The sequence below is a fragment of the Somniosus microcephalus genome, chromosome 6, assembly GCF_052327205.1.
Source record: "Somniosus microcephalus isolate GS21.2 chromosome 6, FLI_Smic_1.0, whole genome shotgun sequence".
NCBI lineage: Eukaryota > Metazoa > Chordata > Chondrichthyes > Squaliformes > Somniosidae > Somniosus > Somniosus microcephalus.
The window spans coordinates 78,812,328-78,826,347 of NC_140992.1; the positions used below are offsets into that span (position 1 = coordinate 78,812,328).

Here is a 14,020-nt window from a genome sequence, read left to right on the forward strand (position 1 = left end):
TGCTGAACCTTTATAAAGCACTGGTTAGGCCACAATTGGAGTATTGCATCCAGTTCTGGTCACCACACTTTAGGAAGGATGTGATGGCCCTTGAGAGGGTGCAAAGGAGATTTACCAGAATGGTTCCTGGGATGGGGGATCTTTGCTACAAGGACAAGTTGGAGAAGCTGGATTTGTTTTCATTAGAGCAAAGGAGGTTGAGGGGTGATTTGATAGAGGTGTACAAGATTTTGATGGGTTTGGATAGGCTAGACGGGGAAAGGCTGTTCTCACTAGTTGATGGTACAAGAACTAGGGGACACAGATTTAAGGTTTTGGGCAAGAGATACAGGGGGGATGTGAGGAAAATCGTTGTTACGTAGCGAGTGGTGATGACCTGGAATTCGCTGCCGACGGAAGTGGTAGAAGCGGAGACACTCAATGTTTTCAAGGGGAGACTGGATAGGCACTTAAGGGAAATAAACTTGCAGGGCTATGGGGATAGAGCGGGGGAATGGGACTGACTGGATTGCTCTACAGTGAGCCGGCATGGACTCGATGGGCCGAATGGCTTCCTTCTGTGCCGTTGTGACTCTATGGGGGAAAAATTGGGTGAGTAGCACCACCTGTTAGCGCCTAAAGAGGCAGTCAGTGGCTGTAGCGCCACTGGCTGCGCCTCCCGCGATATTCAGCAGGGGCGCTAATGGTGGCGTTAGCCATTTGCGCTGCGCCGCCACCGATGACGTCATCGGTGTGCGCAGCGCCCCATTTGCGATATTTGGTAGCGAACGCCGCAGTTGCGCCGTTCGCTACCCGCGCCCGGTTCACTGGGCCTTGCTGTGCCGGCAGCGGTGCAAGTTAAGGTGGAGGTGCAGCAGCCGCCTGCCAGCACCTCCATCCCCGGCCTCCTGACCGCCCCCCCCCGTGGCATTGCTGGCTGTTTCCCGAGAGCCCGGCACTTCTCCTTGGTGCCGGGCTCGTTTGCCGGCACTCGCGAGCGGGGATCGCGCTGTTGCAGGCCCCTCCCCATTAACAATGGGAGGAAGGCCTGCAGTACCGCAGCGTGCCGTCGCGCGCTGCGGCACGTTGTGCTGCGATATTCAGTTTCAGCGCCCTAAGAGGGACGCGGAGCGCCTCGAGCCTCGCCCCGTCTCCCTCTAGGGGCAATGAAACTGAATATCTGACGATCGCTAAAGCCTCGAACGCTGCGCTAAATCCTGCGCTCAGGCGACTTTGGCGCCACTTTGGCGCCCCAACCCAATTTCTAGGCCTATGACTCTCTGACATTTAATACATCCTTCGATATGTGGGTGGGCTTTGAAATGATTAAATAATGTCTTTCTAGCATTTGATTACACAGGATATGATGACAGATTCAACATTTAAAAACATTTTTTCTACTTTTCAACCATCCTTGCCAGAATTGTCTAAATCACAGGAACATAAGAAAAAGAGGAGGCCATTATGCCACTTGAGCCTGTTCCACCATTCAGTTAGATCATCACTGATCTCTGCCACAACTCCATTTACCCGATATCCTGACCTAACAAAAATTTATCACTCTCAGTCTTGAAAATTTTAATTGGCTTGTCATCCACAGCCTTTTGGGGGAGCGAGTTTCTGCTACCCTTTGTGTGAAAAAAGTGCTTCCTGAATTCATTCCTAAATGGCTTAGCTCTAATTTTAAGAATATTCCCTCTTGTTCTGGATTCCCCACCAGAGGAAAGTGTTTTTCTGTATCTATCCTATGGAATCCCTTTATCATTTTAAACACCTCAATTGACCCCTAAACCTTGTAAACTCAAGGGAATACAAGCCAAATTTATGCAATTTCATAATTTAACCCTTAACTCCTGATGATATTCTGGTGAATCCGAGCTGCATCCCTTTCAAGATCAATATATCTTTCCTGAGATTTGGTGCACAAAAGTGAATGCAGTACTCCAAATGGGGCCTGACCAAGGCTCTGTACAACTGAAGTGTTACTTTCCTCACTTTTTTTATACCCTGGTGTAGCAAACATTAGGTCCTGGAGATTTCTCCATCTTAGTCCCATTATTTTCCCCATTACCATTTTTTTCGTTGCTTATATTAAATCCACTAAATTCCTCCCCTTGACTTACTTTTAGGTTTCCCTGTACCACATTTATTTTGTTCTTTTGCTCCACTGTGGAAATAGATACAATGTACTCATTTAACTAGTCTGCCATTTCCTTATTCTCCATTATAGACTTGTCTTTAATGGGCCCACATTTTCTTTACCACTCTGTTTCTCTTAATATATTTATAAAAACTTTTGCTGTCAGGTTTGATATCCCTTGCTAGTATATTTTCATGTTTCCTTTTTGCACCTCTTAAAACTTGCTTTGTATATCTGTGCTCCTCTAATTCTGCCCTTCTGAGCATTCCTGATTATAATTGCTCAACTATTGGTTGCCGTGCCTTCTGTTGCCTAGGCCCTAAGCTCTGGAATTCCCTGCCTAAACATCTCCGACTCGCTACCTTTCTTTCCTCCTTTAAAACGCTCCTTAAAACCTATCTCTTTGACCAAGCTTTTGGTCACCTGCCCTAATTTCTCCTTATGTGGTTCAGTGTCAATTTTTTTGTTTTATAATACTCCTGTGAAGTGCCTTGGGATGTTTTACTATGTTAAAGGTGCTATACAAGTACACGTTGTTTTGTTTGTTGTATCCCTTTGTTTCTTTTTATAGCTCTCCCAGTCTGCTGGGTTTCCACTTCCCAAGAACAAGTAGTAATAAAAAAAAAGTTGACCCTGAATCATTACAGCATTGGGTTTAACTAATAGTCTATTGTGTGGAACTTAATCAAATTCCTTTTGGAAGCCTCAGTACGCCACATCGTAGGGCTTTCCACAGTCACTTCAGATGTCACTTCCTCAAAAACATCAAGAAGGCAAGGAAGACAGGATCTTCCCCTTCTGAATCCATGTTGACCACTGTTTACGAGGTTATTATTGTAGCGGTAACCTCAAGTAAATGCTTGATAATAGATTCTATTATTTTAAATATTATTGAAGTAAGACAAATGGGACTGCACTTGCAGCATCAGCTTTGCCACCTTTAATGGTACTTCTCATGTTCATGAATTCCTTCTCAGTCAGTGCACAAACCTTGGCTTTCTTACTACACTGGGATAAATACCACCTACCTTGGAATTTATTTGTTTTAAGTTCTATTAGTCAGAAGTGGCGATTGCCTTGCGGGGACCCTGCTCAAAGATTTAGTTTGGGGGCCCTACATTTTACTAGACGACGATGCTAAATAATACCTACTTTATCTAGTGTCATATCTGTACACATAGGTAATATAAAAATAGTTGACAAAATTATCCGGGGTCAGCTATTACCATTGTGTAGATGTAGTTTCACTGGATCCACTCGGGGCCCCTGACTGGCTTGGGGCTCCATGCAATTACACAGGTTGCACGTTCTTAATGCTGACCCTGCTTTTAGCCTGTTTAGGATTTCATCTCATTTATATTTAAGTCATTAATTGTACATAGGTTATCACCCTTTGCAAGTTCCTTTGCAAGTTCTTATTGCTCATGAACTCTCGTGAATATTTGGAGAACGTAATTATTAAGAATACTAACTACTGCATGCTCTTGCTTTGTTTCAGCTTTTTTTTAACATCTTTTATAGTTTTCATCTCCTTTCTGTTATGTTCATAAATAAATAGACATTTTCATTATGAACAGCTAGCTTGAGCTAGACATTTATTCAGCCATGTGGACTAGTTTACAGGCATCCATCTTGACTACTGCCTTGTGGGTAGCCCACTACTGAACATACAGCTCCACCAGTGTACCATTCTAGAATGACATGTTACTGATCATTACATCCCCCTTCCTTAGAGGTTAAACAAAATCAATATCAATCAATATCAATCAATCATAACGACATAAACATCTTCACAACAGTCAACACATTTTCAAAGCTTTACTTTATGAACTCTGAGCTTTTCATTCTTTTATTATAGTTTTCTTTGTACTCAAAGATTAAGTCTATCAGGCTTTTTTACTTCACGTGTGGATCTTCTCAGCACAGGTAAGTCTGATGTGTTTTCATGAGAGCCTGTATGTGTGTTTGTGTTAGATTGTTCTGGTGGTGAGTAACAAGATTCAGTTGTGGCATTGTCATCGATTTGCTCCTGGATAGTTTCTTGTGTTTTCAAGAGGGAACGGCGGTTCCTCCTGAGAATCTGTCCTTCCTCAGTTCTAACAGTGTATGACCTTGGTCCTACTTCCTCAAGAATTGTAGCTTTCCTGTTCCATGCATCTGGATCCTCAATCCTGACAACATCATCCCTTGTCAATGGTTTCAGAGTTTTGGATGACTTGTCATAGTGTGATTTCTGTTTCAGCTTTAACAGTTGAAGTCTCTGTCTCAGTTCCTTACTCTGCTTTTCTTTTGCACAGCAGGGTAGCGTGGTGCGCAACTTGCGACCCATTAGGAGTTCAGCAGGTGAAGAACCACAGTCTAAAGGGGAGGCTCGGTAGCTCAGCAGGGCGAGATAAGGATCAGACTTGCTTTCTGTTGCTTTCTTCAGTAGCTGTTTGAGAACTTGAAAACCTTTCTCTGCCTTACCATTTGACTGAGCATACAGAGGACTGGATGTGATGTGTTGAAAGTCATAATCTGCTGCAAACTGTTGCCACTCCTTACAGTTGAAGCACGGACCATTGTCGCTAACGGCAATCCTGGGAATTCCATGTCTGGCGAAGATGGATTTAACATGCATTATGACACTGCTTGCTGATGTGCTTGAGAGCAGCGCCATCTCAGGATAGTTAGAATGGTAGTCAATCACTATTAGATAGTCTTTACCATTCAAATGAAAGAGGTCCATACCAACCTTTTGCCATGGTGCTGTTGGTAAGTCAGCTACTATCATTGGTTCCTTTGCTTGTTTGTTTTGGTGTTTCTGACATGTCTCACATATGCCTATCATGTTCTCAATGTCCTTATTTATGCCAGGCCAATAAACAGTGTCTCTTGCTCTCCTTTTGCATTTTTAAATTCCGAGGTGTCCCTCATGAATCCTTTTGAGCATGTCTCGGCGTAGAGCCTGTGGAATGACTATTCTGTTCTGTTTTAATAATAGTCCACTTGCGACACTCAACTCTGACCTGATGTGATAGTACTTTGGACAGGAACCTTTTGGCCAACCATGATGAATGTTCTCTATTACTGTTTGTAACACTGTATCTTTTACTGTTTCTTCTGCTATTTGCTTTGATTTTGTGTCTGACACGGGCAGCGCAGCAGTGACTATACTCACATGAACATCCACATCTTCCTCAGTAGAGCTCACATGACTCATTGTGGGTGCTCGGGATAGTGCATCTGCTAACACTATGTGTTTGCCTGGTGTGTAGATCAGTTCAAAGTCATATCTTTGCAGCTTCACCATGAGTCGTTGAATCCTTGGAGACATCTCATTCAGATTTTTTTTAATGATGGCAACCAGTGGGCAGTGGTCTGTCTCAACTGTGAAGGTGAGAAGTCCATATATGTAGCCATGGAACTTTTCTAGTCCAACTACCAAGCCTAGACATTCCTTTTCAATCTGGGCGTATCGACACTCAGAATCAGTCATAGACCTGGAGGCATAGGCAACAGGCTTCCAATCTTCACCCTCTGCTTGTAGCAAGACTGTACCTAGGCCATCTTTTGATGAATCCGTTGACACTTTGATTCTCTTTGTTGGGTCAAAGAAGGTGAGTACAGGTGTGGTTGTCAGCACTGTTTTGAGGTTCATCCACTCTTGTTCATGTCTTTCTGTCCACGCGAACTCATTTGTTTTATGTAGCAGGTCTCGCAGACAGGCTGTCTTGGCTGACAAGTTAGGAATGAACTTTCCAATGAAGTTTATCATCCCCATGATGCGTAGCACTCCTTTTTTTGTCAGTGGGTCGGGGCATTTTGAGTATGGCGTTTACTTTTTCCATAAATGGCTCTATTCCTTTACCAGATAGATTATCTCCTAGGAAAGTGACTTCCTGGACGCCAAACTGACACTTGGCTTTGTGGAGCTTCAGTCCATTCCAGTGTATGCTCTGTAGCACTTTAGTCAGTCTCTCATTGTGTTCTTTCAGTGTGGAGCCCCAGATGATGATGTCATCAACATAGACCCGAACTCCTTCCAGACCTTCAATTATGTGTTCCATCGCTCTATGAAAGATTTCAGATGCAGATATTGGCCCAGTAATTCCGGGCACAACGCGTGAGTAAGGATGGGGTACTCGCGCGTGTGCCCAGAGGAATTGCCGGTTTTCAGCATGCACAGCGCATGCGCTGAAAACCGGCATTTCCTGTCCTCTGACCCAAGGGGTTAAGAGGCAGAGCGCGCGCGACTGCACAGGCAGCGCGTGCGCAGTGAAATTCCTTTTTTTTTCCGGAGTTGCCCGAGTGTAAAGGCCTCCGGTTTTTACGCGTGGAAAAAAACAGACGTAAGTACTTAGTTTTACAGGTAAGTGGGCTTTTAGTACAATGTAGACATTTTTTTTCCACAGGTTTATTATTTTGAAAGAATTTACAGTAAGGTAAGTTTAGTTTTAGACGCTATTTAAAAAAAAAAAAAAAAAAAAAAAAAAAAAAAAAAAAAAAAAAAAAAATTTCAAACAATTGATTAATTATTTAAAACATTTTAAAAAACTTATTTAGAGTTAATATAATCAGTGGGATGTTTTTTAAAATTTTATTTAAAGTTAAAGTAGTGTTTAGGCAGCCCATACTTCTCATGAGTTTGACAGCTCTTTCTGTCAAAATCATGAATGAGTTTCCCCTCCCCTGATTGGCTGCACAGTGCTCACCTGATCCCAGCTGGCACATCGCACTAACTACGCCGCTGGATCAGGTAAGCACATCGCGCCGACATCGGAACCGGGCTAGTGACAGGAAATGCAAGCAGGCCCGGGCTTCAGATGTCGGCGCGCAGGGTGAGTGCACATCGGGGGCTTGCACGCGCGGCAAGCCCCCGATCCTAATTTCAGGGCCATTATCCCGAAAGGCATTCTGAGGAAACAATACCTGCCAAATGGTGTGTTGACGGTACAGTATTTGGTGCTTTCTTCATCCAGTTTTAGTTGCCAAAATCCTTGAGAGGCATCGAGCTTTGTGAAGTATCTGGCACCTGACATTTCACTGGTGATTTCTTCTCTCTTGGGAATCTGGTAGTGTTCACGTTTTATGTTTGCATTTAAGTCCTTTGGATCCATGCATACTCTTAGATCATTGTTCTTTTTCTTTACACATACCATGGAGTTAACCCAGTCTGTTGGCTCTTCGACTTTCCTGATGACTCCTAGTGTGGTCATTCTGTCCAGTTCATTCTTGAGCCGGTCACGCAGGGGTGCTGGAACTCTCCGTGGAGCATGTACCACTGGCTGAGCATCCTCCTTTAGCTGGATCTTGTAAGTGAATGGTAGAACTCCAAATCCTTTGAACACATCCTGGAAATTACTCACGACAGAATCCATTGAGTCATCTGGTCTGCTTATGGCACAGTTTATACGGTAGACTCTCTTGACCAGTTCTAAGTCCTCACAAGCTTTGTCACCTAGTAGTGAATCAATCCTTCAGCCACAACAGAAAACATGAGATGATGCACTTTGTCTTTGATTGTCACTTTAAGTCTGCATACACCTAAGCTATCTATTTTCTGTCCATTATAGTTCTTCAGTAGTACTGACTTTTCCTGTATTTTGGGCTTTTCTTTCATATTTTTAATGTCACTCATACTGATTAAGTTTGCTTTTGCCCCAGTGTCTAGTTTCAATGTAACCAATGCTCCATTTACCTGCAGTGGCATTATCTATTTGTCCTCTTTTACTGCATTAACTTTATGTTCAGCATTGTCCATTCCTGAGGGCTGCACATTTTCTGTATCCTTTTCGATATTGTCACATGACACCATTCCTACAAAAAATGTCTCACTTAAATCAGTGTCCTCAATCACATTGACTTGTTGCCCTTTCTTTGTTTTTACTTTTGAAAAGCATTGTTTGGCAAAGTGATTCTTTCCATTACATTTTGTGCACATTTTCCCAAACGCTGGGCATTGTCTTGACTGGTGCTGGTAACCACAGCGTTTACAATTAAAAATTCCATCCTCCGATTGCTTTGTATTTCTGTTCTGCCCACGTTTCTTCCCCTTGTAGGACACAGCATCGACAGCAGCACAGTCACTCATTACAGTTGCATTATTATTAATTTCACTGAAAGTCTTTGCGTGCATATTTTTACAGCATCCTCCAATGTTAGTTCAGTTTCTCTCAACAAACGTTCCCTGACTTTTTTTATCATGAATACCAAACACAATCTGGTCACGAATCATGGATGATTTCAGTTCAGTTTCAGATCGGTCACAAAACTATCAAAAGTCTCATTTTCCTGCTGTGTCCATGAACGGAACACGTACCTCTCATAGGTCTCGTTCTTTTTGGGAGAACAATGTGTATCAAACTTCTTTAGCACATCGTCCATTTTTTTCTGTCCTCCTCTTGATCAAATACAAACGTATTAAGTACCTCTATCGCCTGCAGGCCTGCAACCGTGAGCAGTAACGCTATTTTCCTTGTGTCTGGCATCATACCGAACCCGATGGCAGCAATATAGAGTTCAAATTGTTGTTTGAAACTCCGCCAATTGCAGTCGACATTCCCCGTGAATTTCAAACCCTCCGGTGGCTTCAAGTTCTCCATGTCACATTTCACAATATTCAGCAGATATTACCACTCCTGGTACCATGTTATGTTCATAAATAAATAGACGTTTTCATTATGAACAGCTAGCTTGAGCTAGTCATTCATTCAGCCATGTGGACTAGTGTACAGGCATCCATCTTGACTACTGCCTTGTGGGTAGCCCACTACTAAACATACAGCTCCACCTAGTGTACCATTCTAGAATGACATGTTACTGATCATTACACTTTCTTACTGTTAAAGTACAAAACAAATTTCATCTGGTTATGGTTTTCATCTGTAGCTATGCTACTTTGACCATCCCTTTACCATTTTCTGTAAGTTCCTATATTTATCCAAGTGAAGTGACAAAAATATGCATTTTTGTCTAGTCTTAGTGTCCGTACTATTAAATCCATTTTTATTAAATGTTATTCTTGGATTTTATTGGTGGTTTGGGGATTGAGTTCCATGACTGCCTATTATTCTGTGATAACCGTAAATAAGTGGCCTTTTTTTATATATATGGACTGAAATTCCATAGCCCCTCTGGTGGGAGAGCTGGAAGGGTTGTAAACTATGCCGGAATCTGGATTGGCTGGGTCCCGACCTTTATGTTATCCTTCCAAATAGCCTTGTATAAAGCGAAGTGTCCACCCAACCCTTGAAAGGGACATAGGGCTAGGGCAGGGACTCCTTCTATTGGGAGTTCCTGTGACTGTGGCCTCTTAGCAGCCTGGTGGATAAGGCATGGTCAGTGCACCTAGTGAGAAGAGACATACCAGCAATTACCCTGACAGAAATGGGGGGCTGCTCCAGGTCTGGCTTCGAAGGTAGGTCCACCACAGTTTTTTTTCTTAACTGATATTAACCAAAAGACTGTGTTTGTGTGTGTGTGTCTTTCTTTTTTTTTCCTTCCGTGTCTCTGTCTCTGTCACTTGCTCTCTGTCTCAAAGGTGTCAGTAATTAGAATGTTTACTTTTTCTGATCAGATGATAAATTGAAGACTTTCTGATTGCTTTCAAATTCACTCAATTTAGGAGGAGGAAAGACACTTGGGTTGTGTGTCAGTCTCTCATCTCTCTCTCTTTCACTCTATTTTACAGGTGTTAGTACTGTAAGTAGAATGCACACAGAATTACATTATAAATGTTTACATAGCAAGTTTCTATCATAAATATTGAGAGAGAAAATTTGAAGTGAGTAATATTTAATATTTGTGCACTATATGCAAATATTTTAATAATATTTAACAATATGTTGCCAGGTCATTTCAAATTGGCATTTGCACTGTATGCTTGAGGGAGGAACTAAGCCAGGTCTGGACAAATAGTGTGGTTCATTCAGTTAAATCCATGACAGCAAATTTGACTTATGAACAATTCAAAAAAAAAAAAGCCACAGCAACTGATGAAAGGTTATTTAAATGGGTGGATGTGTTCATTGAGTTGAATTGCCAGAAGGCAATTGAACGGATTAGACATTTCTCAGGAAAAGATCGGATAGACTAGCTAACACTTGTAGTCAAAAAATCAAAAAGAAGAAAAGGTTTTCATTTTTTACTTATAAAAGAATAGATTAATATTAAATTATGACTTATTATTTTGTTACATACAAGGCTTTCTACATATATATATATATATATATTTGTAAAAAAAGATAAATTAGTCACTTAAATAAAAGCAGAAAATGCTGGAAACACTCAGCAGGTTAGGCAGTACCTGTGATCTGCGGAGAAAGAAACAGAGTTAACATTTCTGGTTGATGACCTTTCGTAGAACGACAGTTCTGTCCTGCTGAATGTTGCCAGCACTTTTTGTTTCTATTGCAGATTTCAAGCATTTTGCTTTTGTTTAAGTTAATCGCGTATTCATTGTTTGTTTAATATTTCATGTTGTAATGTTAAAAATTAAGTCTGATGTGATACTCTTCTACTTCCAAAGACTGAACTAAAATTTTATGAAGGCATAAGACAATCCAGTATCTAAAAGCAATTACCAAAGAGAGTTTGCTGTTCATTTTCTCAGGTGAGTTACCAAAAGTTTATTTATATCTCAAGCCAAGGATAGATCATTTTTATTTGTCCCTGGGATGTGGGTAACACTGACCAGGCAGTATTTATTGCCGCCCTCTAGTTGCTCTGAGGGCATTAAGAGTCAAGCACATAGTGTGGTTGATGAAGTCACATGTGGCCGGATTAGGTAGGGACAACATGAACTTTTGCTAGATTTTTACACCAATCCAGCAACTTTCATGATCATTTTTCCTGGTGTTAATTACCAGATTTATTGAATTCAATTTTATAACCTGCCAACTAGGATTTGATCTGCTAATATCCAGGGTTTCTAGTCTAGTACCATAACCTCAAGGCTACTGTATCCACTGTGAAGGTATGGGAAGTCATGACTTACCCATAACAATGATCTATGATATGAGAGCTGAAATAATCTAGGATAAGAAGATTTTGAGAGACCCAAAAATATACTCTCTTATCTCCTTATTTTGCTTCTGATTTTTTTTGCATCTATTTAGGGCCACATTTGTTTAGTCTATGCTTCCCTTTTTTTGTAGTGATTGTTTTAACACAGGGTCTTGCTATGCCCCTACGGAGGACATTAAGATTCAATCACTAGTCTGGCTGTAATGCATAAGGGAACGGCACTGATTGTTTTTCATAGCAGAACTTGGTATGAAGATACAAGTGCCAAATCATGTAGGTGGTATGAGTGAGATTAACATTAACCTTATTTAACTTCTTTACACAGTAAATTCTCTACTTTGCAAAGAGTATAACATAGTAAAAGAATCATAAGTATAAACTGAAGGGATTAAATTACTGTGACATTACAGTATTGTTTGGAACATTACACACACTTATTCTGCTGAGAGGTACAATAATCTATTTCCCAAAAGAATACAGTCCAACAGCAGATTTTAGCAGAATAAATTACAAATGTGTACTGTTAATCATATGAACTTGAAAATGAAGGTTCAGGAGTGATACAGATAACTGATTGTATCTTTTTTGTTGCAGATTGTCAGAAAAACAAGAATGATTATGTCGGGGAAACTGAAACTTGTTGCAAACAGTGCAATTTCATTAATTCGTTCAGTTGAACTGTGTTTCCTGAGGAGAAAGCGGTTTTTGATCCCGATCATTCTGATCATTATTTTATCTTTTTTAATTCATTTCATTTGTTTCTACTGCTGTTCAAAGGAAAAGGTCCACTGGCTGTCCTTCCACCACCAGAAGCCCATCTATAAAAAGTACTCTAATTTTACTATGACTCCGCATTTGAAATGTAAAGATGAAAATCCCATCCTGGTTATACTAGTTGCCACAAGGCCGAAAGAAACAGATGCACGACAAGCAATCAGATTAACATGGGGTGAGGCTCAGACATGGTTGGGGAGAAAAGTAATTACTCTGTTCTTGCTTGGAAAAGATGTAGAAAGTCACAGCTATGTAGAGAAAGAATATCTTCAGTATGGGGATATAATCAGTCAAGATTTTATAGACTCTTATGATAACCTGACCTTAAAGACAATAATGGCTTTTCAGTGGATTTCAGAATTTTGTCCCAAGGCTGAATATGTGATGAAAACGGATGCCGATATATTTATAAATGTAAATTATTTAGTTAATTTTCTGCTGAAAATTAACAGGAATGTTTCCAGTGACTTTTTCACAGGCTACCCCTTTATCAACACTAAACCATACAGATGGTTTTTTCCAAAGGCATACATTTCATACAATGACTATCCTTTCTCTATATACCCTCCATATTGTAGTGGCCTTGGATATGTTTTCTCTGGAGAATTAGGTTTAAAGATTTATACAATGATGAGCCATGTTAAACCAATTCGATTTGAAGATGTATATGTTGGAATTTGTTTAAAGATATTAGGTGTAAATTTACATATTCCAGAAAAAGAGTTGTTCTTTTTACATAAACTGAAGTTTGACAGTTGTCTGTTTAGTAGGTTGATTGCAGTACATGATGTCACTCCACCTCAGCTGATAAGTTACTGGAAACATCTGAAAGAATTGAAGAGAACTACATGTTTAAGTGAGATGTAGAAAATATATAAGCCTGGAATTTCCGCTTGGTTGCTCTGCTTTTTTCAGCGTAATTCGACTGAAAACGGCGTTGCCAAAGTAAAAGATTGCAGCGCAAATTATTGTTGTGCAACTTGTTTCCGCTATCTTCTGCGCTAGTTTAAAAACTTTTCGCTAGAAGCAGACCCCACCCACAAAACTAGCCACGCCCCTAACTGAATTAATCAGCACTGGGAGTTTCTGCTAATCGCACTCATTTTCAGGCCTTTGAAACATAGAAGATAGAAGCAGGAGTAGGCCATTCGGCACCTCGAGCCTGCTCTGCCAGTCAATGAGATCATGGCTGATCATCCAAACTCAGTACCATGTGTGATGAAATATTCCATTCATCACTCATCAGTATTTCTCTGCCTGTGACTGTGGTTGGTTTCAGTTTCATTTCCATTGTATTGTACTGTATGTAGGGCTCCGCCCATACCTGGCTCCTATGTAAGCTGGCCCAGCCTGCAGCACATCCAGTACGGCAGACCTCTGGATGGAAGATACATTCTCCTCTGTGTTACCTTCTAAGTCAATAAAAGCCTTGTTTTGTTTTGCTAACATCGAGTCTCGGATTTATTGAGGCACATCACCATGTCCCTGCCTTCTCCCCATATCCCTTGATCCCTTTAGCCTTAAGAAATGTATCTAACTCCTCCTTGAATATATTTAATGAATTGGCCTCAACTGCCTTCTGTGGTAGAGAATTCCACAGGTTCACCACTCTCTGGGTGAAGAAATTCCTCCTCATCCCTGTCCTAAATGGCTTATCCCTTATCCTTAGACTGTGACCCCTGGTTCTGGACTCCCCGACCATCGGGAACATCCTTCCTGCATCTAGTCTGTCTAGTCCTGTTAGAATTTTATAAGTTTCAATGAGATCCCCTCTCATTCTTCTAAACTCCAGCGAGTATAAGCCCGATCGACCCAATCTCTCTTCATACTTCATTCCTGCCATCCCAGGTATCAGTCTGGTGAATCTTCGCTGCACTCCCTCCATGGCAAGAACATCCTTCCTCAGATAAGGCAATCAAAACTGCACACAATACTCAAGGTGTGGTCTCACCAAGGCCCTGTACAACTGCAGCAAGACATCCTTGTTCCTGTACTCGAACCCTCTCGCTATGAAGGCCAACATACCATTTGCCTTCTTAACCGCCTGCTGCACCTGCATGCTTACCTTCAGCGACTGGTGCACAAGGACACCCAGGTCTCGTTGCACTTCCCCTTCTCCCA

General features: G+C 41.3%; 1 protein-coding gene across 5 annotated transcripts in view; it reads left to right on the forward strand.

Moving 5' to 3' along the window:
* LOC147115816 (UDP-GalNAc:beta-1,3-N-acetylgalactosaminyltransferase 1-like) overlaps positions 1-13,345 on the forward strand; it is a 485,760-nt gene extending 472,415 nt beyond the window's left edge. For 3 of the 5 annotated variants that reach the window (XM_085990406.1, XM_085990403.1, XM_085990404.1), the window contains exons 2-3: positions 10,629-10,712; positions 11,720-13,345. In XM_085990406.1, coding sequence (XP_085846532.1) covers positions 11,738-12,766 — 1,029 coding nt within the window. In that variant the 5' untranslated portion in view covers positions 10,629-10,712; positions 11,720-11,737 and the 3' untranslated portion in view covers positions 12,767-13,345. Of the gene's footprint in view, positions 1-3,977; positions 4,046-8,002; positions 9,803-10,628; positions 10,713-11,719 lie in introns of those variants that run through there. The other 2 variants (XM_085990407.1, XM_085990405.1) reach the window with 2 other exon arrangements.
* The last annotated feature ends 675 nt before the right edge of the window (positions 13,346-14,020 follow it).